This window comes from Cyprinus carpio, chromosome B1 (genome assembly GCF_018340385.1).
Source record: "Cyprinus carpio isolate SPL01 chromosome B1, ASM1834038v1, whole genome shotgun sequence".
Lineage (NCBI taxonomy): Eukaryota > Metazoa > Chordata > Actinopteri > Cypriniformes > Cyprinidae > Cyprinus > Cyprinus carpio.
This window is the reverse complement of record NC_056597.1, coordinates 2,613,931-2,641,307: the sequence shown is the minus strand read 5'-3', so window position 1 is coordinate 2,641,307 and position 27,377 is coordinate 2,613,931. Positions and strand designations below refer to the sequence as shown.

The 27,377-nt window shown below is 38.0% G+C and overlaps 1 protein-coding gene across 10 annotated transcripts in view; it reads right to left on the bottom strand.

The window, feature by feature from the left end:
- The window catches only part of LOC109054879 (slit homolog 2 protein-like), a 73,604-nt gene extending 63,942 nt beyond the window's left edge, over positions 1 to 9,662 (bottom strand). For 7 of the 10 annotated variants that reach the window (XM_042716227.1, XM_042716230.1, XM_042716229.1 and 4 more), the window contains exons 1-4: positions 8,371 to 9,661; positions 7,318 to 7,389; positions 5,454 to 5,525; positions 636 to 707 (exon numbers count right to left, since the gene is read on the bottom strand). In XM_042716227.1, the coding sequence (XP_042572161.1) occupies positions 636 to 707; positions 5,454 to 5,525; positions 7,318 to 7,389; positions 8,371 to 8,528 (374 nt within the window). In that variant the 5' untranslated portion in view covers positions 8,529 to 9,661. Of the gene's footprint in view, positions 1 to 635; positions 708 to 5,453; positions 5,526 to 7,317; positions 7,390 to 8,370 lie in introns of all 10 variants that reach the window. The other 3 variants (XM_042716237.1, XM_042716234.1, XM_042716236.1) reach the window with 3 other exon arrangements.
- Positions 9,663 to 27,377: the final 17,715 nt, after the last annotated feature.

The following is a 27,377-nucleotide window of genomic DNA, read 5'->3' as shown; positions in this document are numbered from 1 at the left end:
AAGTCCGTTAGAATGTTGTTTTTCCTGGTAAAGCTGTTAGCGCTCACTATCCTTCCTCTCGCTCTCTCTGAGCAGCAGATGTTTAAGCGTGTATCTCCTTTTAACTCAATTTAGTCTGTTCATGGTCTGAACCTCTCTTACTGCCGATCCCTAGATGTCCTGCATAACTCAATTATAAACACACACACGTACACACACAATCCTGTCTGGCAGTAATGAGCGGGTTTTTAAAGACAGATCTCTAGATTTTGCTGAGCTTATGCTATAATTTTCCTCCAAATTTAATGTCACTTTCTTTTGTTATTAATAAAAATGTATTAAAACCAAATCTACAAACCAAACAGAACATTGGGGAACCAAACAGCAGCATTTGAATGTATTAAAAAGTCTTCCTAGATGTGAAAGATCCCAGATCCAACTCCAGCACAGCAACAGAAATTTGTAAAAAAAGCAATATAATGTATCTAAAATAAGTAAGTACATTTGTAAAAGCTACATTAATTAATAAACTTTGGAAAACAGACAAAAAGGCAACAAAAGGAGAACTGAGAGAGACAGTGAAAAGGAAAGAAAGAAAGGGGGTGAGAAAAAAAACAAGGAGAGGAAAGAGAGGGGCTAAAAGATAAAGGACTCACAGTCTGAAGAGCTTGGTCGTTCCCAGAAACAGCAACTCCGGAAGAACCTGAAGATTATTCCTGTTGAGACGCCTGCAAACACAGACACACGCAAGCGACATGAAATCACGCAAAACACACAGTGCTGCAGTTTATATACATTCACAAGAGCAAAATTCAATGACTGTGAGGCACCAGAAATTGCATGAGGTCTATCAGACCTTAAACTATTTGCAGAAAGTCTAATCTAACATGTGGGGTTGCCTGCTCACAAAACCGACTGCAATAAGTTATGAAACAACTGGAATAATCTACCCCAGTGACATATTAAAACATCAGAAAAATATGAACACAGTAAATATTGTGAATAGTTTCCATATGAAACATCAGATCTAAATGTTTACAGAAATATGCACTGATTGAGCTGTGCTCAAGAAAAATACTTCAAACGTTTAATGTTATAAAATATTTCAATTCCGGCCTGCCAGTCATCAACTTGAGCCTTGACTGTGTCTCTGTGTGTGTGTGTGTGTGTGTGTGTGTGTGGCTGGCAGACACTGTCAGTGTGTGGGGGCATCTAGCAAACACACACAGACAAAGAACAGCCCGGAAAAACAGATGTGGGAAAAACAAACAGAACGTCTCTCACAAAGTGAAGCAAAAGAACTTACAGTGCAAATACACACACACACACACACACACATGCTCACACATCATGAAAGGAAATGATGCATATTTGCTTAAGTTCAATGACAATTCAGTGATAAAAAGTAATTTCTCACATTCTCTTGCTCGGTTCTCTGACATGGTAATAAACTGAGTAATATTCCTGACTAGGGCATGTATAATAGACATTATGCATGACAATCAGCACATATATAATACCCACTGTGCATATTAATGAAGAGTGGCGCCACTGCTGTCTGTGTGTTAGATTAATGAGGCTTGAGATTAATCAATAATGTTTTAAATACCAGAATACAGATCGTTCAGAGCAGCTTATTAAGATCCCTGGTTTTGAGAACTTCTACTATGGCATTATGAAGTCTGCTTATAATGGGAGAATGTTAAAATAATACAAACACCCGATCAATTCTTGCACTCTGACGTCAGCATGCAAGATTTACCACACGTCAATCAAACAAGCCGGAGTTCTAAAGTGAACTCTGCCTGCACAAAGTATGAAACCATCAAGCTTTCACTCTCGCTGTTTTTTTACGCCCTCACTTTCTCTGACACACTCTTGCAAACACTCGCACACTCAAGCATAGCAGCTGATGACATCATCGTTCAGCTTCTGGGGTTACATCATTCCATTTGAATATTTAATGAATGATGAAATAATAACGAGGCACACAGTGCTGCACACTCCAGAAATGCCCACGTGTTTCACTCAGGCACAGAGGACAGCCTTCCCTGAGGACCCCACTGCAGTAACACACAAAGACACACACACACGGTGCTTAAAGCGAATAAGATCGACCCTTAAAATAGACGAGTACACACAGACACACACACACTCACAGATAGAAATGCACATAGTCAGACTCTGACACACACACACACACATTCACTCTCAGTCATTTCCAAGGAGGCCATAAAGTGAGATGACTTTTAATGCCAAATAAACAGCCAACAAGACTGAACAGAGGAAAGAATGAATTGAAAGTTAGTGTGAAGATACACACTGCTACTGTAGCATAAAGCACAAATGGTCTGCAATCAATCACATATAGCACATGAGATAAGTTTATGGCTTGATTTATAAATCAGTAGGCTCAGACGGGCCGCCCACAGTCTGCTCGCTGACAGGCTGATGCATATTGCACACAAAACTGGAAAGCACTTTCTTCATTTGGCAAGCACTAATCTGATTGGCTGAATCTGCACAACTTCCTTATATGCACAAAAGTCCAGAAGGAAACAAAGTCAGGTACTGGCCTGATACAATGAGCACATTTGACAATGAAAAGACAGTGGTATCAAGAAGATATTCAGCATTTTTGTAGCAAGTTAACTTGATATCCACTTTCAGAACTATATGTTAATCTTTGATTTAGCAGTTATTTATCAGTCATTGATAGGCAGATATATTTTGATCACAGAGTCTGTATTAATTTTTACAATATTTTAAGTTTTTTTCTAAACATCTGTTCAATTACACAGTTATTCCTGCATAAATGGGCAGCTTAGAATGAGCTGCAATGTGGACTAGACCATATGCCATTTAGTCAAAGGTCTGCCTGCGTAAGACTGAATCAGTGACCATGACAGTTCTCAGTCTCAATCCACACGCCATTAGCTCACAACCAACAATTAGCCCAACAGTGTGTGTTTGTAAAGAAATAAAAGGGAAAAAACTGGAAAACAAGCTGCAAGGAATGAGAATGCGTGAGGAAAGGACTGAGATGAGAATGAGAAAAAAGTTCTTCTCCATAGGCTTACTTTACCTGACTGCATTGCTCATGACTAGCAAGCCGTGACGAAGGGTGTCTGTGCGTATGTGTGTGTGTCTAACAAGGGGGGTCATTCGTGGAACAGAGTCTCTACTTTTCCTCCCTACAGGAGATCGTCACACCCAATACCTAAATGCATCCCCAATACGCATACACACACACACACACTCACACATATTTATGAAGGGCCTTTGGTAAGGCCATTATAATGCCTGTGCGTTCTAATCCTCTCAGCTATGCAGTCACCCTCCAGCATTAGACTCCTGCTTTTGTACAGGCACAGTGGGACTGATCTTACACACTGACTTTAGCTGAGCTACTCAGCGCTACCGCTAGCTCCTCTATCCCTACACTTATCACTATAAAGAGCTATTCATCGCCACCATTCGCCCGCCTAACCCTTCAGTTATGCCAACACTGCACAATTTACGCCGAAAGCAAGTTTGCTATTATTACAAGCTATTACCAGTTAGCTGTACTCTGCTTTATGAGCTATATGTCACTGCACAAAGCCGCATTCACGGTTAATGCCACTGACCCTTTCGCTAGTTAGCATTCAGAGCCACATGCAGCTAATACAAATCCTTTATTAAACTAAAACTAAAGTTATCATACTTGTGAGTGAATTATATGTTTCTCACAGAGCCGAGTTGGCAAAAGCCTTTTGTGGTTCAGCTGGGTTGGTCACAGTCATTAAACATTTCCTCACCAAATTAAAAGGTAATGACTAGCAGAAAAATAGGATAGCATTGAGCAGGTGATTGACTGAGCCTCACGCAGCGCGCCTCAAATGCCAGTTCTAATGTGACTGTGTGTAAACTGAACATCTGCCAGTCACCATTAAGCGATGGTAATTGACAGTCAATCATCTTAAAGTAAAAGAATACTGTTTCTACAATTAGAATCTAGACAAAAATAGTGTTTAAGCTCTCCTCATGAGAGAAATAAGGTTTTGTAGGGAATTTAAGATTCACATGGCCTTTATTCATTGTATAATACATTATTGTACTGCACAATAATTTTTATTAATTGTAATCCATTATTAATTACCAATTCGCCCTGGGTTTCTCTGGGAATTTAAAATGTGTTTTTAGAATGTACGAGTAAAATAAGTAAGTGTGCAGTGTAGTGTGCAGTTACTGAGTAAAAAGAAAATCACAATGCATGAGTAAAGTAAAATCAGCAGTGAACATTATCTTTAGAGAATATGTACTTAAAGTTAGGTGAAATGTACTTATTGTGTTCATGTTGTAAAAAACATCTACACTTCAAGTTTGTGGTATCAAATGATTAATTTAAATGTTAGTACATAGTAGTTAAAACTTCATATAAAGTGAGTCAGAGAATTTTGCAGTACAACGTAGTTTAGACACAGTTATACCTGAAAAATCAATTTCATAAGCATTGTTGTGTTAAAAGTCCCTAACAAGTTACTAAATTGAAAAAAAAAATTTAATCTAAAAATATGCTTCATGCTGTAACATATAAATTGTAACATATAAACAAAATTTAAGGGATAGAACATGCTCCTTAAGGTCAGTTCCTTGCAGTTCACTTTCTACAGTGTACATACGGACTACAACTACAAGGATTTGAGTTTATATGCTGGACAAATCAGACAACCACAGCAACTTGTTAACCAGAGACCTTATTGTACTCTTAAATGGAAAGTTGCTTTTCTGAAAACCCATTAGAAATTCCTCAGGTGAGCTCATGGCTCAAAAATGCTAATTCTGTTCAGTGTTTGCTCTATATTAATTTGTCACACTGGACCATATAGTATAATATGTGTACAGCACTAATGGAGATCTGCAGTACACCAAGTGCACCACTTTAAGAAACTGACGAAACCTAAACTTTTGTCTGAGTCAGTGACAAAGAGATAAAGGCCATCAGAATGAATATGGTTTGAAAATGGAGAATAGCTGGGGGGTAAAAGCTTGAAAGAAAAGGTGGTGGTGGTGTGTGTGTGTGTGTGTGTGTGTGTGTGTGTGGGGGGGGGGGGGTTCCTTAAGAGCGTAATTCCCGTTTCCATTCCAGCTTCCAGTGTCATTCCTTAAAGGGCTGTGTGTGCCAGAGTTAGTTGCGCATGTGTGTGTTCCCCTGAGGCTAGGTTGGCTGTCAGACAAAAATGTTGCTCCATGAAATCCTGACCACAATGTGCGCACACACACATGCCCACAACATACAATGTCCACCATTAATATAAGAAAACACACACTTGATTGTGTAATGTCATTTTGCAATTAATTGTACTCGGCAGGTCACACCGTTAATATTAACTCACAAATAGGCTACTGACTTTTAGCCCTACCGGCCAGTGCAGCATATTGTGTGTGTGTGTGTGTGAAAGAGAGTGAGTGTATGTGCATTAGTCACTCACAGTCTTTCCAGCTCTTTCAGGTCCTGAAATGCCCCTCTCTCAATAGAACTGATCTTGTTCTCCATTAGTTGCCTAAGAATGGAAATGAAAAAGAGAGAGAGACCAAAATAAAGACAAGTCACTCATTGCATGAATTTCAATGATTAAAACAGTTAATATGTCAGCACATACTTGGCTCTTTTATAGAGAGCACTTTACATTTCATTGTCCGCATATAGTTTTCACAAACACCATTTCACAGGATATCTCGTGATCTGAGACCCTCCTCTCATTATAAAACCACCATAAATAAGAGCTTTCAACCTCAGTCTAAATACAACATCTATACTTAGACTATGATTTAAAAAAACAACATAACTGCACCATTTCCTTCAGCTACACTGCCCTACAAAAGCAAAGCGCTTGTCTAAATTGAGTGAATTGCCTGAAGTTGGGGCTTTTAGACTGTGATTTGTCCTGTGACACACAGGTTTTTCTCGACTGCGCCCAGATTCAGATAAAAAAATGAATAATAAAAGAATGGCAATTCATATCAAATCACTAAATCAAACAACACTGCAATTTTTTGCTTTAGCGCAGTTACTGCGTCTTTATAGCAGTACATTACAACATCACAGATACCCAGGTGAACTTTCATATGTATTCTCTTGCAGTATGTGGATCATATATTTATAACATCACTCAAAGGTACACTGATGCATTATTTAACCCTTCTGTAGCTGGAAATTGACCCTACATGAGAAATCACAGCTCACATTTCACAATTTTCTGTTTGACTGAGCACGTATGTGAGAGATGTCTGTGAAGGATGTCAAGAAGTGTCGTTAACGTAAGTTGATGTTAATTTGAAGTATATGTAATAAATCTGAAGTAGAACACTCAAAAAAATAATCTGCAACCACACAGAAGAAGAAAAATACACTATGTCAGAGCCATGTTTTTTTTTTTTTTTGATATGAATGAAGAATATGTGGTAGTTTAGATGCCACAACTTTGGAGATACAGGTCATTTCAGTGATGTCTATTAAGAGCAAGAAAAATTAAGAGTGAGAGGTGGGAAGAGAAAAGAATGGATCTATGATGGAAAGGAAAGACAGACAGAGAGAAAGTCTTGAGCTGAAATACTACCCTCCAAGTGGGAGGGCAAACCTGTTCTTACATGAGCTCTCTATATGTCTCTCTCTAACATATACATTCACGCCCACACATTCCATCTCACACATTTACATTCACAAAATCTCCCGCTCTGTTACAACCTCACACAGAGACAGAGAGGAAGATAAAAAGAAAGATATAGACAGGCACTTCACATTCCGATAACGCAATCACTTTTTCTGAATAAATGCTGTCTTTGTTTGTGTTTGACAATCATGGGCTAACTGCCTCGTTAAGCTTCACCGTTCAAACTTGTTTGCTCTAAGTGTGCATATACTACAAGTGTTTAACCTCCAGTGAAACCCAGAACAATGCATTTTGTAACAAGCCATGGTATTTTGGCATTTCACTGGCATTCATCTAATGATGGGATCACTGGGGACCAATATGTTTGCTAGATAATGGGAATGTAGACAATAATGTGCATTAATATGCATTTATGTGTGATATGTGTGATTAGATCATATTTTCATTTATATCAAAACAATTACATTTAACAAAGGTATTTTTAAAATTAGCCTGATGAAGAGAAATGTTTTATATTTTACGTACTTTAACTTTTTTGTCGTTTTGTGATAAAATCTACATTGTGCTTTTTGCATGCAAAATACACTTTTTAAACATTTTGGGGATATATGTATTCTAAACAAAACAAGAAAATGAATAATAACTAGTTCTTACTAGCTCTAAAAAATAGTTCAGTACTTACAGAACTCTGAGGTGCCGCAGTCCCGCGAAATCTGCCTTAGTGATTTTAGTCAGATTGTTTGCATTCAGGTCACTGTGGAAAGAAGAGAGGGGGTAAAATTATGAATAACGACTTGCGTATTTCGTTATAATTAAGAAGTCTAAATTAGGCCATTAAGTGGTAAATGATGCTAGGAAACAGTTTTTTTTTATTTTCTGGCCACTTCATTACACTGGCCTACACTACAATGCATTTCATGTGTTCAAGAGCATGCTAGATTGTTTAAATTATCTGCATCATCATGCACCATCCGTGAGTGTACTTTATCATTAATGGTGTGCTAGACTGTTGGTGAGTTCTTGGCAGGTTTCTAATTAAATTCTGGTCAGGGTTCAGCAAACCTGACCAATTAACGTTGGTGTCATGTAGCTTTTGAAACCTGCTTTTCTATATGACAGCTACTTACAGCTACCCAGCCAAAAATTAATATCACAGTTTTAAACAGAGCATAGCAATGATTGAAATTCTAATAATTAAGTAAAAGGCAGGATTTTAACTGTGTCTTTGGTGGTTCAACAGTTCTCTGGCTTTTGCTGTTTCAAAGCAGCACAGGTTGTGTTTAAACTTCATGCCAGTTTAATTAATGAATCCCACTTCAGAAAGACAGTCAGTGTAAGAGACAGATAGAGACATGCGTGAGTGGAATAGAAAAGGACACTCTGGCATTGTTCTGATGACAGCACTTCAAGAGGGGAAAAAAAGCATGTAACAGAATAATATTAATATATCATTTGTGTGGGTTATTGTACTGAATGTACACTGTTATAAAGAATTGTTAACAACTAAATTTAATAACAGACACGATTAAATAATAATATATAATGCATAATATGCATATATATTATATATTAAGAGTATTTGGTCGTGCTGTATGCATGCTGAAAAAAGAACGTAATTTTATAATTGCCTGAATTATTTTGTGGATCAAATATATAATAAATGCACACTGTTCTGACTATAGTAAAGTACTGGTCAGCGCAATCGTGTTAATTTAGCGTGTTTCGGCGCACTCACAGTCGCTCAGCGTTGCGGGGAATGTTCCGCGGCACGCTCCGCAGACTCTGCCCATGGCAGTCCACCGCTGTCCCGCTGCAGGAGCACTGAGACGGGCACGACTGAGCCCCAGCACCGCCGAGCAATGCACATAGCACCACTGCTTTTAAAACGAACATCACTGCTGTGTCCTCAAGTTCTGATAAAACACACGAAATTCCCGGTGCGAAACAGTTGCGCCAGAGCAGGCGCAGGAGTTTAAATCAAAAAATTAGAGGAGTCACAACAAATGATCTTTGAGAAGAAAACACTTGTAATCTCCTCCGGCTGGAATGTTTTTCCCTTCTTCTTTACAAAGGGAAACAAATTACAATGCAACCCAGATCAGCTCCCATCTGGGGTCTGCGTAGACTCTTCTGTACAGGGACGCGAGTTTAGAGTCCAGATCCAGACGATTTAGCCGCAAACCAAAGTTTAAACTAATCCCGCACGCGCATTGTAGCTCTGCGTTTTTGTTTTGAGGCTCCTAAAACACCTTATGCGCACATTTACGCCAACAGGAGACACGCGCTTGGAAACACGCACTTGAAAAGCCACCTGGTGATAGAGATGCGGCCATACACATCCAGCGGAGCTGATCTTCACGTGCGCTTAGAGGGTATTGATTAATTGGGTGTATTGATCTCGCGCGCCCTCATGCATCCATCATGTTGTCACACAGGGACAAATCTGTTTTAGAAATCCAACTTGGTGCCGGGTAAGGTCCTGGGTGATCTTCGCTGATCTGCCTTTACTCGAATAGCTACTCAGTCGGAAGTGTGTATGTCTCTCTGGCACCTGATGGCGCGACCGGGTGTGTGTGTGTGTGTGTGTCTGTGCGTGTGTCCAGAGCAAAGGCGGCGCCTCTAGTGTAGAAATAAGCCCCGCACACCGATAATACTCGGTAACGGAATCACACACAATTTCTCAATCCAACACGGGTACCGAGTCCAGCCAGAAGACAAGTAAAGTCAAACCCGTCCTTCAAGCTTACTGCGCTGAGACACCTCGGACCTCAAATAATAAACACATTAGCCTATTTGACAGGTAGGAATATAGTGTTTTGTTTTAAAGAATCCCGACTTTGAAGTCATGAACTTGCAGACTATATGGGCTTTTCCTGATGTGAGTGAATCAAATAATTCCCATGCATGCACCAATGCAGTGAATGAACTCCTGTGCTTTGATTCTCTCCGTTCTCACGCTCGGATTCAAGTTGGTGAAGTGCGGCTCTCGGACACGGGATTCTCACTCTGTCAGACTAAGGATTGCTCTATATACACTGGGAGCGGCTCCACCCCCTCGATCCGCCCCGCTGGCCGCATGAGCCCTAGCCGTCTGCCTTCTACGGCACTGCCGCTCTGGGCACATGAACAGCTATCACGAGCAGTCTAAAGACGGTAGCCGGTGCGCAAGTGACGCACAGAGGGCTAACAAGTGAGGCAGCATCTGTTTCTTGCTTACACATTCTCTCTTTTTCTTGTGAATGAGGTAAATGGATGGTTGGCTGTTTGGTAATTGCAGGGAAAGTTTTGAAACTGTCTTAATCAATCTAAGCTGCTTAAGGAGATTACGGATGAGTAGATACAGATCTGAACCCAGATTCCACAGTTAACAACAACAGGAACCAAAACCAGAGAGAGGTGGAGAGTTTTGCCTGGGAGACAGAAGCAAAGGAAGGTAGCAGGAATGACCTCAATCACCTTCTCAGTATGCACCTGCAGGGTAAGGAGAGGTCAAGGGTCAACTGCAGCTCCTGTGAAGCTGAAACACACAATTATACATACCCACACTAATCTAAAAAATATGCTTTTGACTATTTGTTATTTGTTTGTTCGTTCGTTCATTCTTTCTTTCTTTCATTCTCATGTACACAAGTTATTTGAAATTTATAAATATTTCTTATTGAATTCCTTACTACTTACTATTAATTTGAAAACCAACCTACAAAACTCCCTTTGCCTGTTTGTCAAGATATGCAGTTAAGTATGAGTTTGAGGTAAAAAAAAGAAATTTTTTTTTTTCTTAGAGTGAAGATGATTTTCATAATTTCAAGGATCTTTTGTGCAATAAAAAGGTGTTAAGTATAAGTTCATTTGCAAAAACAGATAACTGTTTCTTTTTCATTGTGCATTCCAATTAATCCCAATCAAACTGTTGTTGGGTTATTTTGATAAAGTAAAAAAAAAATGTATAACTAAAAAAAAAAATACAGCTAACTAACACTTTAAAACATAGAAAAACATGATTTTCTGAAAAAAAAAAAAAAAAAAAAAAAAAAAAAAAACGAGTTATCTGTTTTTGTAAATAAACTCTTCATATGCCAATAAAGAACCTTTACTTGGAGTGTATATTAAGTAATGTTAGGTATTGTAGATTGAATAGCCAATAAATGTTATTGAGTTACTGTGGTTGAGGAAGACATATAATTTGTAATATGAGGTTTTAGAGTAGATTGATTGTTAGAGTAAGGTTATTGAGATATTTTGGTAACTTGAATAAGGTGCTGAGACATAATAAGAAAGCTGAGATATTGAGGTAGGTTGGTAGGCTGAGTCAGGGTTATGGGTCATCCCTTAAATGCCCAGGACAAAATGATTACTAGTCCCCTCCCCCAAACCCCATGAGTAGGCTATAGCATGGGCCTCACAGAGTCTGGGTTCTCTGTCCATACTGAGGTAAATTTCGAAATGTGAGGTACTAAGGTGATTGGTAGCCTTACCCTATAAAGCCTACTGTATAATATTCATACACACATTTACAAGGCTTCTATATTATCAACATGATCCAAACTTTGCTTAAAAACATATTGTACACAATCTAAGTGACGTGACATACAGCCAAGTATGGTGACCCATACTCAGAATTTATGCTCTGCATTTAACCCATCCAAACTGCACACACACACAGCAGTGAACACACACACACCGTGAACACACACCCAGAGCAGTGGGCAGCCATTTATGCTGCGGCGCCCAGGGAGCAGTTGGGGGTTCGCATTATAAGTTTTGCCTCTAACAAACTTTGATCATAAAACTAAAATATCGATTTGCTAAAAGCAGGTTTAGAGTGACAACTGATATTTATTTTATGTAATTAATCTATTAACTGTTACATGATTGATACAAGCTTTCAGAATTACATGTTAATTTCTGGCCATACAAATAACAGCTGCACAAAATTTGTGCTCACTTGTTTTTGGAGAATAATTTAATGTGTCAGACTTTACAGGGTTAAAGGCAGAGTTCACTGAAAAATGAAAATGAAAATTTACTGAGAATTTACTCACCCTCAACCCATTCAAGATGTAGGTGCCTTTGCTTCTTCATCAGAACAAATTTGGAGAAATTTAGCATTGGCTCACCAATGGATCATCTGCAGTGAATGGGTGCCGTCAAAATGAGAGTTCAAACAACTGATAAAAGCATCACAATAATCCATCGTTTTAGAGAGCAGTCTACACAATAATTCATTGTATTTTCTGTTTCTACAGCTGTACATGAACAACTGTCAAAATTAAATAATCACTTATTCCTCACACTCTCAGTCATATAGTGTGTTTGAATCAGTACCTGGAATTAACTGCACTAACTGGTAGTAGCAAAATTGTTACAACTACAGCTGAAACGGTAAACACTTGTAATATCTTAGCTGTGTTAGATACAAAGACAGGTATGATGACAGGTGACAGCTGATAGCTTTGATCTGATCTGCTCTAATTACCACTGAACACCAGAAATGTGGTAATGAGTGTTTCTGTGTGTGCTAGATAGATGGAATAGGAAGTGTAAGCAACTAAGAAACTGAGAGTGAGCTTATAACTTGTGTTTGTTGTAATTTACAGTTGTTTAGACTGCAGTAAACACATTTCCAGATGGACGTTAGTCTGCACACTGTCCTTCTCTGTGAGCGTGTGTCTGTGTGTGTCAGTCTATAAACTAGACCACATGGTAAAGTACTAAACGTCCCTTACAAACATCTGCCAATTTCCCAAGTCTTAGCTGAATGGCAAGCCTGTTTTAGAAGATAAAATTAATTTGGTCTTAAATGGCACTTGTCATGGTTTTAGGCTGATTAATATAAATACATCTGTATTTTTTTATTGTGTCCTACAGGACATCTGTTAATAATTAGAAAGTGTAAAAACATCAGTGAAAGGAATTCAGATGATAACTGAAGCAAATCCTTTTTAAATTGTATTCCAGCTAATGTGTTATACCAGTATCAGTTTATGGTCAATGACAAATAAAACAATGAGACAAATAAAGAAATGGCAAAATCCTTTAAAATCTAGTTTAAAATCATCCAACATTCTTAGAAATGTAATCTTTGTTTTACAAATATCTTGAATTCATAAATATCATTCTGCTTTTCTGGAGTTATGACATTATTAAATCTGAATTACCTTATCATAAAATGTTCAAAATAAAATATGGATATTCTTAAAAGTTAAAAAGCTTTTTTTAATGAGCTAAAAGAGAAACTAAGCGCTGTAAAGTAAGAACTACAATGATGTCAAACCAAAATGTCTGACCTAAACCACTGAATCAGCCTATAAGGGTCTGCGAGAGTACCGTATATCCACAAAGGTGGGATTCCACCTTTAAATAAAAATTTACAAGTTGAATCCTATAAACACAAATGTAAGTGTATTCTTTGGATGCAAAAGATTTTACATTGTTTTTCACATTACCAAAACCATAAGACAACGTTTAAATGCAGCAGTACAGTTTAAATTATTAAATTATAAATGATTATTATAATAGTCTCATTACAAATACAGTTAAAATAACACTTGCATTAAATTAAAAAAAAGTGTAATGTGGTCACATTTAAATATAATCGTAACAGTCAATTTATTGATATTAATATGTGACTCAATATGACAGTGCTCCCTTTCTCTGTTGCGATGAACACACACACACACACACACACACACACACACACACAGATATATATATAGAAAAAATTCAGAATATATATATATATATGGTCCTATACTTAAATACATATATATATATATATAACTATATATTTATATATATATATATAGTTATGTACATTGGCCCAAATGTCAATGTCATCATAATTGCAGTACATTCTTCCTGAAAAGTGTGTGGTCCTATACTGGAATACAGCCATCATGCAGGTCCTAAATGTAAGATACCTTTCCAGCACTCTTAAATAACCAAAGCTGAGACCAAGTTTTAACAGTAATGAACCCTCTATGAATCAAACCTATTCTAAAGTCTAGGAACAATAAAATTCATTCTTCTTCTTCATTTATTTTTATTTTTTGCAAACCTAAGACAAAAATTTTTGCCTGAGTGGCTTTATACATACGACCCCTGATATTTTTTAAGACTTACTGACCTGGACACAGAGTCATGATGGTCTTCAGGGGTCCTCTCTATGAAACCATTTACTGTTTATTATTTACTGTATCCGTTTTATTTGTTTAGCGACATGTCATTGACCTTTTGACAATTTATTTGACTTTTAGAGGTTTTCAGAGAAATAAAATAGAATTAATGTAAAATATATAAGCAATTATCACTTTAGAATTGAGAGTCGATGTCAATGACTTTTTTTATGTTCGTCTTAATTTGGGTATGTGTGTAAGTTATATTGGGTAAGTTATAGGCTGATAACTAGACAGTCCAATTTGGCGAGGACACTCCTGTAAAAGAGAAATTTGAATCTCAGTGAGGCTCTTTTCTGGTTAAATGAAGGTTAAATAAAATAAAAATCTGAGTATGGCTCATGTCTGCAAAAGGTTGAAAAAAAGCAACAGTCAAAAACAACTAAATACATTACCAGAAAGATTGTGAATCAAAACAAATACAATTTCCTTTAAGGCAGGGGTTTAAAATGTCCAAGTCCCTATTACAGTGACATCTTGTTTAAAATCCAAACACAAACACACACACGTTTAACTGACAGTCAGTCAAAAAAAATGCAGCCAGGAACAAATGAATACAAATGAAATTTATGGCATTCTAAAAGCCCATCCTACTGAATGTCTGATATTTCAGTCTCTATTAACAGTTGTCTGGAAAATGTCAGCTGTATACTGAGCAAGACGGCAAAGAAAATAAAGTTAGACAGAACAAAGTATTCCACATTCCAAGTTCAGGTGTTTTCCTGTTAATTGTTTTGAGTATTGTGTAGTCAAGAAGACATGTTTGGTCTGAGGTTATGACTATGTTTGTTTGAATGGCAAGTCTGTGTTTTCCACTTAAACAATACATTTCATTTCCTCTAAAGTGTGAAACACAATACAAGAACTAGACTTAAATCCCTTCTCATACAAAAGCTGTCAGGTATGTGCGTTTGTTCAGACACTACAAAAGACTACAACTAAACAGTTAAACATCTCAACTATTCCAGTTGTTAAAGACGATACAAGCATGTTGATACAATCTCTATTCCGGTGGAATAACAACAGTAACTTCCACCTGATCTTAATAGCGGCCAAAACAATGAGAAACAGGCGTTTCAATAACTAATGTGCCTTATTTACTGGAGGCTGACTAGCCTTACTGAAGTTGGAGATTGGGGGTCTTGCAGATGGAAGACAGAGATGAAGCGATAAAGAGAGGGAGCGACTACACATGTCTTTAATCAGAAATCGACCGACCTCATCAGCACGGCAGCATTATAATCATATCATGAACTCCTCTATAAACATGCAGAATGCAATTATTAGTCCAAATACATATTGCCTATTCAGTGCACACTGCTGTTCCGCCTAACCACTAATGTAATATCTCATCTCTTGATTTTTTTCTTAATTATCTAATTAATTGCTTCAGTTACTGTCAGTTGGCAAATTTGCGAAATTATTCAGATGTCAACCGTTATTTGCTGATACTCTGATAGTATATTGTCAACTGCCTTTGGTTATTTAGCAGAAAAAAACGGTTGTATGTGTAATCATGAATACTAAACAGCTTCAACTCACATTTATTTGTATAGCATATAATATAGATTGTTAAAGCAGCTTCACATTCACACTAACAGTGTCATTATTCAGCTCAAGTCAATTCAATGTTGATTCAATTCTGTTCAATAACCAACATCAATGTTGTAAAGGTAGTGTCATTATCCAGCTCAATTCAGCTCGATATAAGTTAAGCTCAATCAACAGCCTTTGGCGCTAATGTTGATTACAACAACAAAAAAAAAATATTTCCACCCTTTTCTTAAAAAAAATAAATAAATAAATAAATAAAAAAAACCTCTGGGTTACAGTAAGGCAACAATGGAAGTGAAAGGGGCAAATTTGTAAACAAAAAATACTGTTTCAAAAATAAACAACATGATCATGATTTTCTTGAGAAAAAAATACCTTACAAACTTTTTCTCTGTGTAAAGTGAAATGTGTTATTCTCTGTGACAACATGAATGTTTTTAAGTAGGTGACTGAGTTTAGATCCTGATAAATTTAATGAAACATTCTTGTAACTGACCAAACCTGTGGCAGACAGAGTGGGGTCTTATAACATTATAACTTATTACAATGTTTTATTAACATAATGGCAAGACTGTCAGGTGCTCTCACTAATTAAGGTAAAATGAAGGAAGGAGAGAAAAGGAGAGGAAAAAGTTTCAGGATAGTGTGAGTGTGTGGAGAGAAAAGCAGAGTGAGAAAAACTAAGAAAAAAGAGAAAGAGAAGAGTGTGGGAAAAATCAATAAGACTCCCACTCCAAATCCGTCTGCAAAAGAAACAATCAACCACCTCTCTCCTTCTTATATTCTCTCTCTCTCTTTCTCTGTGGGGTGGATAAACAGAAAGACCTACTTGGTACCTCTCTACCATCAGAGCACATCCACACACAGAGACTGTCCCAGACACACACACACACACACACACACACACACACACACACACACACACACACACACACACACACAAAGTGCAGAAGTGAAGTGGGCACCCCAGACTGTTATATTCAGCCCATTGAAAGCTGCCTGGAGTATTACACAACCAAAAGCAGGGATCATGGAGAAAGACTGAAAAAAGGAAACAAAATAAAGATTGTGATAGAGTAGACAAAAAGAAAGAAAGAAAGAAAGAAAAAAAAAAAAAAAAAAAAAGAAAGAAAGAAAGAAAGAAAGAAAGAAAGAAAGAAAGAAAGAATGATTGGTAGAATTTTAAGTAAAGCCAACTTGTCTTTGCTTTAATGTGTTTATTAGAATTAGGAATTGTGTATGGGTGTGTGTGTGTGCACGCATATAAGTTTGGATCCGTCTGTGAGGGTTAAGAATGAATGGTATTGCCGATTGTTCAGGGAGGCCCGAAGCAATAGCCAATAATAATCCTTCATTTGAATGGAAAGCTTTTTCCCTCCCTGGAATTTCTCTACCTTCTCCGCCCTCCCCATTCACACGCCTTTACTGTACATAAAAGAAACAACAGAATAACATCGAGAGAAGAAAAAAAGGGAGGAATAAAGGCGCTCTGGAGTGGCTTAGGTCTATCTGCGCTATTTGTCAAGTGAAACTGAGGCAAGCTGAATGCCTGTGTGTGTGTCCACATGCTTGTATAAGACTGCATGAAGCATGTCTATGTAGCCACATGGCAGATGGGGGCATGAATGTGAGTGTGTTTGTTTCTCCCTGTGTGTGTTTTTCTGCATGTGTAACAGATGGTTAGTTGTGGTATGCGTGTTGCACTTGATGTACTCAACAGCTAGCTGGACAGTGTCCAGTGAATTTTGAATACAGTACACAATACTGTATGACTCCAATAACAGACACACCTGCTTCAGTGCATACATAATGTTTAAAGAATGAAAGTATTGTGCAAATGTGAGCATAAACTCATATCTGAACTTTACCACATTGTTTATGGTGAAATTGTGAATTTGGCATGTTATGTGACGACAACAACAGCGATGTTTAGAGCAAAGGTCTCATATTCACCCCTCGAGATTCAGCCCCTCGAGTGTCAACACATTGCTTTCTTTCTTTTGTGGAACATAAAAGAAGGTAATTTGAAAAATGTCTCACGTCTTTTTCTTTCTTTTTTTTTTTACTTCCATACAAAAGAAGTCAATGGTAACCAAAACTGTGTAGCTACAAACATTGCTCAAAATATCTTCTTTTGTGTTCTGTAGAAGAAAGAAAGCCATGCTGGCGTATAACAACTTGAGGGTGAGTAAATGATGACACAATTATTATTTTAATGAACTATTACTTTAAAATAACAGATATAATAAACTAACAATTAATAAATTACCTCTTTTTATTAAAGGGATACTCCATCGCAAAATGAAAATTTTGTCATTATTCACTTACCCCCATGTCGTTCCAAACCCATAAAAGCTTCGTTCGTAACACAATTTAAGATATTTTGGATGAAAACTGGTAGGCTTGAGACTCTCCCATAGACTGCCAAATAAATAACAGTGTCAAGGTCCAGGAAAGTATGAAAAGCATCGTCAGAATAGTCCATCTGCCATCAGTGATTCAACTGTAACATTATGAAGCAACAAGGATACGTTTTTTATGTGTATTTATGCTTTGGTTTGAATGAAAACAGCGCATCCACGCAGCACTGCTGGCACAGAAGAGTGTACGCTGCCTGCGTACATCTCAGAATTGCCAAAATGGTGCTTCGCTGATGTGGAGAGACACAGAGGAGAGGAATTGTTGAATAAAGTCATTATTTTTGTTTTCTTGGTGTACAAAAAGTATTCTTGTAACTTCAAAACGTTATGGTTGAATCACTGATGGCAGATAGACTATTCTGACAATGCTTTTCATACTTTCCCGGATCTTGACACTGTTATTTATTTGGCAGTCTATTGGACAGTCTCAAGCCTACCAGTTTTCATTCAAAATATAATGATGGGGGGATGAGTGGTTATATGAACGTATGAATGGAACGCATTTGTCCTTGTTTCACTCCGTCTCGAATCACGCTTGCGGAAAGCGCTTAAGAAACAGTTGGCCCTATCATACACCCGGCACAATGCTGTGTTTTTTGTTAGTTTCAGCACAAAGCAGTTGTCATTTTCATGTCCTGCGCCACGTTGTTTAAATAGCAAATGCATTTACACCCGTACGAGGTGTGTTCAGGCGCATTGCTATTTTGAGGCAACTGAAATAGACTGCGCCATTGACCAACAAAAGTCAAAAAGTCAATGGCGCTGTATTTTATTTTATTTTTATTTATTTTTTGTTATTTAAAGAGCACGTTAGTATAGGCAGGTCCACAGCGCCTTGAACTCCATTACTGCATGTGCTGTGAGTTTAACATACATTTGGGAAAGCAATGTGCACTAGGATAACTTTATTTACATTCATATAATTTTCCATTATTTCTGTGGACAGAAGATTACTGCATTTCACTAATATTCTGCCATATTAAAAGGTTGCTTGAGGATTTAAAATGGTAAAAGCAAAGTTTGAAATTTTGAAAGTGAAGACATGTTTGTATTGTAATCTGTAACCTGTGTTATTTAGTTCTTGTAAAGAGTGAACCTAAGTGTGAACACCCTTAAAAGCATATCTATTAGCAGTAGAGCCTTTGTTCTTTGTATCTGGACATAGCAATGTGAGACATTTTCATATAACATTAAATGTCATATCGCAGGTCAAATAAGTAAAAAATTTGAATATATTGTTAAATTATTGCACTATTAACTTAAAATCACAGGGGCTACTGAAAGTAAATATTTTACACCTAAAGGCTTTGGGTGACAAAAAAGTTTGGGAACCTCTGCATTGAAAGGTTTATATATTAAATGTTAAATTTATTTTATATAAAGAAATTACTCTATAATGTATAGAATATTGATCAAGATCTAATAAATGCTGTATAAATGTTGTTCACCATTAGTTTAGAATATCTACTGAATTAGTTAATGATGAAACATTTACATGTTGCAACCAACTTTATTGTGGTTGTGAACTTGAAATTAAATGTTTATTAAAGTGAATAATTCATTATATGTTTTAGTTCTTTTATATTTTCATGATATTTGTTGCATCAAAGTGAGCTTGTTATGTTTCTGGTCTCTTAATGAGACTCTTCCTGTCTGATCTGCGAGGAGAACATTGCATTCTAGGGATAGAGTTTCAGGCATAATTAGTCTGGATCAGTATGCTATGCATCAATAACTGTATAACTGTGCCAACATAACCGCATATCGTTCAAATTCATGGTTGTAAAAACCCTTGTGTTTTTTGTAAATGCTCAACTGCCCCTGACGGAGAACACCAGCTGGCCCCATGTAATTTGAATAAGAGAACTCTGGTTTAGTGCACAGAACTAAATGTGTAAACACAAGCTGCAGTGTTATTATAACAGAATGCATTATACAGGTAGAGTCATGAACTTTAAGCAGACTCCACATCACTGGTGGCATCATGCCATAATTTCTGATATGACTGATGCATTTCTGATTCACAATCCAAGCATCCAAACAATCCAGAATTGGTGACATAACATTTAATATGTAATCTAGATGACATGCCAATCGATTAAGCTCAAATTTATTAGCATGGCAGGCATAGCTCATAAAAACTCTGTGTGGGGGGGTGGGGTATGGCGTGTATGTTGGAGAGCACCTGTCTCCCCTGTAGAAAGTACCAGACAGAGTTAATGAGACCAGCGATTCACTGAATGACTCAATTCATCTTCATTAGTGAGCTCAGACACTCTCTCCTTCCTCTCATTCACATACACACGTTTTCCAGACATCTTCATGCAGATATACAGTACACAGATTCATTGTGTTATGAGTGTTTATTCACTCAATAATAATAATACCACATGTCCATATTCATAACAGGACGTATAGTATAAATGTTGCAATATGCAGCCATTAAAATGAGATATGTTTAACAAGTTAAACATGATTGTTACAGTTGTTATACCTTTCCATTTTTCCAGAGCATTAAATGTTAAAATGTCTAAAACAGACATCTCAATGGTTGAGAAAATGATTTTTTTTTATCTATCATAAAACCTCCTTTTTGGTCCCTGAGAGCAGTTTAACTAGGCTACAGACTGCAATGTGTGTGTATGTGTGTGTGTGTGTGTGTGTGTGTGTGTGTGTGTGTGTGTGTGTGTGTGTGTGCATGCAAGCACGTAAATATTGATTAAACCTGACGTTTTTCAGCAGGAGGAAGTAGACACTTCAAAGCTGACTTTTACCACACATGCACACACACTAACACACACAAGCGCACACACACTGGTGATTTTCTACTTCAAACACTCCTGGTGTTTTCTCTGAAAATAAGACCGCTGTGTAGCCAAAAGATTCATTTCCTATGCGGAAGGGAGAAGGAGGGAAAGGGAGAGAGCAACAATGATGCCAGATACTTGCAAACTGACTTACAATTCATAGCCATAACAATAACGATAATGGCAGTGACCTCTGATATATTACAACGTATTTTGGTCAGAATGACCTAAACCCATCTTAAATAACCAACTATAACTAACTATCAACAACAGTAAAGCCAGCTGCCTGTTTGAACTGAAAGGCAGGACCTAAATTCCTCTGTTTCTCCCATTCATTTTTCTGAGTGGTCCCTCTCCTCCCCATTACACGGTCTCTGGTCAAAACAGCAGGGAGATGCTATAAAATATTAGTGTGAACTCAAACTATGTGGTATAACTAATCAAAACATACACAAACAGAGTACACCAACTATTAATATACATATAAACACATGCACGGTCAACCTGTAGAGGGAGAGAGAGAAATTAAGGTTGGCGTGTGGCCTATGAAAGCGTTATCTGCCAATGTGGCATTTCTCTATCACTTCCACACACTCTCACTGAGGCCTCATGCCAGACTCAAACTGTGCTGGCCCACTGAACCACTCACCGAGCTCAGGCTGTGCCAGATACACACACATACACATACACAGTGACTGCTGGCAGCAGTGGGTTGTCAGGCAACAGATGGTTTCACTGAATGAGCCTCTCATGAGAGATAACTGATCTGGAAATGCTCAAACCATTACACAACCAAACACTAACCATTCACAAACCAAATAGCAACCACAAATGAACAGCCAAACTATAAAAAAAACACATTCAAACTATATCAACCAAAATATCAACCACTCAGGGTGCTCTCCTTTTAGCATAAAGCAAAACTTTAAAACAGCTCTTAAGAAACCTACCAGCACATACTGTATGGTCAAAGTAAGTGTTAAAACCAATACTGCATTATGTGTATTCAGTATATTTGCACCCAGGGTCCAAAATTTACTTTTTGCAACATCTGCCAATGGTGGGTGAATAAAAACAAATATAGCAACAGTTTGGTCTGTGTGGTTGGAATTTGCAATCTACAGGAGTCAATGCTATTTGCAAATAGTTATAACCAGTCGCCAGATTTTGGAAAGTCAGAGTTGATAAATTTCACAGAAAAATCCATACTGTATGATGGCCGCAGTCTTCGATTTTTTAGGTTTACAGTATGATTCCATCTACAGTAGTCAATGTCACACCCATGGACGTTTTGTTGTGTTTTCTTTCTCCATGTGCTCTATGTGACCCAGTTTTTTCAAGTATAGGTCTCTGCAGGAAAGTAATGGGAGTAACCAGATCAGGGTGTTTTTAGACCATGATACCTGATTGGCTGACGTCATAGTGATGGTAGGTTTAGGGGTGGGGTTAGGTAAGGGGGATCATTTTGATTGCATGAATAAGAAACACCCAGCAGTTTGAAAACACCCACATGGTCATAAACGCCCACTTTTGCTCTGCAAAGACCTAAGTCTCAGTTTTTCCCTCTTATTTGATTATGTTAGTCAGTTCACCTGTGTCCTTATTAGTTGATCTTCCTCACCTGTCTGTCCCTCGTTAGCAACCCTACTTTTGTTGTAGTCTGTTCAGTTCTGTTTCGTCCGGTATTGTTGATGTTACCCTGTGAGTTAGACCCTCTTCTTCGTGTGGATTATCATTTAAAAGGATTTGTTGTTATAATCTTCATCGTGCCTTCGGCTCCCTAACAGCAGTATCATGAGTCATGACAGTCAGAGGATAGCAGACTTTTTTGATATTTTGAGCTGATTTTAGAATACATTTTGTTTCCAGCTCGAGTTTGTTGTGCTCAGAGAGTACATGGAAGTCTGGTATTGTGTAACTTAATTTGTTTAGTGTGTGAAGCCCAATTTTTCCATAACCATTTACAAAGTCTGCAAGTGTAGGATCCTTAATGTTTTAAAATCTGTTCAGATATTAAAAGTCATGTAATGTATTCCAGCCGTTACATTTAAACTGCACATAACAGATTAGCATTGTTACAACAGCTTACCCAAAAATGGTGATTCTTGTTTTACTCACACTAATATCATTCCAAACTCGTATATGGCTTAATTCTGTACAATACTGAAAAACATTTTAAACAATGATTTAGTTGTTTTGTTCACATTATGACAGTCAATGGGGTCCAAAATTTACAAGTTCGAAAAGGAAATAAAAGATGAAACGTGAAATTAAAAATAAAAGAAATTAGAAATAAATAAAAAACTCGACTGGTAACTACACAACAAACACTTATCAGACAAAGTTCAAAGATGACTAAAGACTGCACTAGTCAAGTCGTAAGGAATAGTTTTAAACTACATGTTTGTCCTTTTTGAAGTTTTGGTGTTCTGTTGACCCACGTAATATGGACAAAAATATCTGAAACATTCATCAAAATTTCACCTTTTGTTTTCAGTGTAATGTTGCCATTTCATATCATTTTAACTGCCACAGATGATCTTCATTTTATTTTCTCTCCAAACCCAGTTTTTACTCACTTTTGAGGCTTGGGTTATGTTAACTTTGGACACTATACAGTATGTTCCTATTATATTATGAAGACTAACAAACATACACAGGCAGGGACTCAATTAGCTGCATGGAAACAAGAGCCAGATAAAGGTTATGGCAAATTTATCTTTTCATTTAGAGCAAGAATGCCAAGCACACCATACAGCAGTACAACCCAAACACATGGATACATACACACACTTTCACTGTCTCCATCAAAACACCCTTATAAGGCCTGCAGTCTATCCCTGAAGCAACAAAAGCGTGGACTGCAGCCTCTACACTATCTACACTCTCTTTCATTAAAAAAAAAAAAAAAAAAACACTTAAATTATGCATCTAAGTCTCAAATAAATGCATTTAATTTACTGAGAAATTGGTATGCAATCCAATGAATTTTCCTTTCTGTCCAGTTCAGACAGGAAATACATGCATGGTATTCGCATTCTCTGATAAGTATTGCAATATATCATTGCAGATGGTACAATAAAATACAGGAAACTGAGGAAATTGGGTGAAAGTGTTAAAGCCAGTCCAATAATAAGAATCCTGATGAGGTTAGTCTGGTTGTGTTAATATATGACAATATTAAAAAAGTTACGGTACCACCATTACCATAATAAAATGAGGCACTGTAATTCTCTCCGACTATAAGTATTAACATTAAAAATATTGCCAGGCTCACAGAAATCCCAAATAATCCCAAAGCTATTTGCATTGCTGCTTTTCTTGGTGAAATTCCAAAATATGACATCAGAAATGACAAAAGCCTGAATGAATTGTGATGGATTGCATGTTTTACTCATTGCTTGTTAAATATTTTAGATGAATACTGGACAGATGAGACCGCAAACAACTTGCAGAACAGGCTACATTTGTCACATTTCACACTAAATTGTTTAAATCCAGCAGGAGCTTTTAAAAAATAACAGTTATCATATGGTAAATGCATACAGTACCTCTACCAAGCAAACAAATCACAAATGAAACCATGCACAATTTAATAAGTGTTAGTAAAAAGTACATGTTCATCAGAGTAGCAAGGTACAGTACCTCTACCAAGCAAACAAATCACAAAAAAGTAAGTGTTAGTAAAAAGTACATGTTCATCAGAGTAGCTGTCTTACGTACACGAGGAGGACGAGTAAAGGTGCAGTCACATATAGGCCTACCATTGTTCAGCAAAATCTTGACATTTCAAAAGAAATTTTTTCCAATCAGGAATTCCCTATGTTGGTGAAAGATTTTACCCCACAGATTTTGCATTAAAATCATACTGGTCAAGTTGGTCAAGCAAAATCGGCAACAGAATAATGCTTGGTTTGAAAGTGACTTCTGTTTGAGCTGTGCTTCATACATCACTACACTACTGACGATTCAAAATTGGGCTTATTTTTTTACTTTTTTTTTTTGTGACCACATCTTAAGGCAGGGAAGATATTATAATTTATAGCATATACATAAAAACATTATTTGGTGGACCGACAAAAGCCTTTATTTGATTTGATTTAAGCAGTGCAATGTGGTAGACACTGCAGGTTTACTCAAATGTTTCACATTGCTAAAACTGCCCAGTAAGTTTTGCCCTGCAAATTTGCATTATTCAACATCAAAAAGATCAGATCACAACTCTTGTTCTGTCCAGGCTGGACTATTGCAATGCTCTCTTGGGAGGTCTTCCAGCCAGTTCTATCAAACCTTTATAATTAATCCAGAACCACAGCAGCAAGATTAATTTTAATGAGCAAAAAAGAATGCACACCTCTGTTTATCAATTTGCACTGGCTACCATTAGCTGCTCGCATAAAATTCAAGGCATTAATGTTTGCCTACAAAACCACCACTGGCTCTGCACCCCAGTGCATTGTGATTGGCCGAATACCTCAAGCGTGTGACAGAAATGTTACACCCCTTACCATTCTGTAATGCTGTGTTCCCCCGCGCGACAAGACAAAACTAATAAAACCCATTATAAACAAGGCATTTGTTGCATCCAGTGGGAACATAATTGCTGATTATAATGGCTCATACTCCAAAAAAAATCTTTCTACGTATACTGCATTAAGCTAACTGAGACTTGTTATAGCACTTGCATATCATTGCTCTTTTGTTGATTTTGATTGCTTCTATTGTCCTCATTTCTATGTCGCTTTGGATAAAAGCGTCTGCTTAATGAGTAAATGTTGTAATGTAAATGTTTGCAGCCAGACTTTTAAACTTACAGTACCCGTCTTATCAAAAACAAAACACTCTATATGACAATGGTTATCCAAGGTGGAACTAACAACTTTAAGCGTGGGCAAACTGAAAACACAAGGAAATATTTTCTTTTGCAAGCACAGAAAGCTTCAGTTGCCTGCCAGCATGGAACTTCTGGCTGAAAATGTTTCAGCAAACACGCAAATGAAGTCACAACAACAGCATGTCCTAAAAGAGATCTGGAGTGGATCATTCACTGCTTTCTATAGCACCTACTGTAGTATTGGGCCCTGATACTGTATACTGTAACAATAACTGATAAAACAGGCCCTGTTTACAGACAGGAAGCAAACAAGATGACGCACTGGAACTGATTTTGCTGATTGTGCTATATGTTGTGAAGGCAATAGATGTCACTGACCTGTTAATAAGCAGGAATTACTCATAAATACCCTGACAGTGTATAGGGAAAATAGAAGCCCTTTAGAGTGGCTCCAAACTCATGGGTCACAAATTAAAAATGAGTCACAGGTTTGCTCTTATGGGGTCCATGGACAGTACGGAAAACACAATGATTAATACATAAAATGTCTAACTAACCAATTACCATACAATATTTTGTCTCTTTGGAAAAGAAGCTGACCTAGAAAACATTAAATATGCTGCAATAAACATTTTTAGTACTGTGTTAGGTTGCCACTTGATGTCCAGTGTCATATCAGGATTCTACCACAAAATGTCTCCAGGTTACGCATGTAACCATGGTTCCCCAAGGGAATGAGACGCTGCGTCTGAAATGCTAGGGGAAACGCCTTCAGCATGACCACGCTCTGAATCATGTGTGTAATCAGTCCAGTGGATGGGCGAGACGTCACAGAAGCTTTTAAGGAAGCTTAAAAGCATGTGCGGTGGATACAGTGGCAGCTTCTGGGTAATGAAGTAAGCACTTGCAGGAATGCTGGAAGTATGGCAGGTAGAAGCAGCGTCTTGTTCCCTTGGGGAACCATGGTTACATGCTTAACCTGGAGACGTTCCCCTTCAGGAACTCGAGCTGCGTCGGAAATGCTATGGGAACGTGTACACCCACGCCATCAGACTTACAAATCCCTGCCTAGTATGGAAGAGCACAACTAAGGTGAGAGAGCAGAGGAGCTGGGAGTGTCATGCATATTTAGGTCATAGAACCTCACAAACATGAGTGGCGTGGACCAACTCAGAGCGTCGCAAATGTTCTGTATAGAGTCACCCGACAGGAAGGCTTTGGAGGCTTCCACGCTTCGGGTGGAGTGAGCCTTGACCTCCAGGGACGAGGGGAGGCCAGAGGACTCGTAAGTGAGGGAGATGGCATCCACAATCCACCGACTCAGGGTCTGTTTAGAGGCAGGAAGACCCTTCTTAGGGGGAGCATAGTACACAAGGAACTGGTCCGATTTCCTCCACAGGGCAGCTCTGTGGACGTGCACTTGACACATACAATTAAGCTTCTGCTGGTCAGGCCCCCGAAAGGGAGGAGGACAGTAGGCTTGAAGTGCAACAGGCCATGGTGCAGATGAAGGAACCTTAGGGACGTACCCTGGCCTAGGGTACAAAAACGCTTTGGCCAATCTGGGCACAAAGTCTAGGAAAGAGGGGGCCACGGAGAGGGCCTGAAGGTCACCAACTCTCTTGAAAGAAGAGATAGCAAGAAGGAAGGTAGTCTTTATAGACAGGAAACAGTCAGAAATCTTTTCACTGGGCTTGAAAGGAGGCTTACAGAGAGCTTTTAGCACCACAGCCAGGTCCCACGGAGGGACACGTGATTGTACCGGAGGCCTCAGCCTTAGCGCACTGCAGAGGAAACATGTAACTAGGGGATTCTTGCCCACGGACTGACCACAGAGCAGGGCTATGGCCATCACTTAGACCTTCAAGGTGGACTGGGTCAACCCTGTGGAGAATCTGGCCTGCAGGAACTCCAGCACTGTACCAACTGGGCAGTAAGCTGGGTTGAGTTGG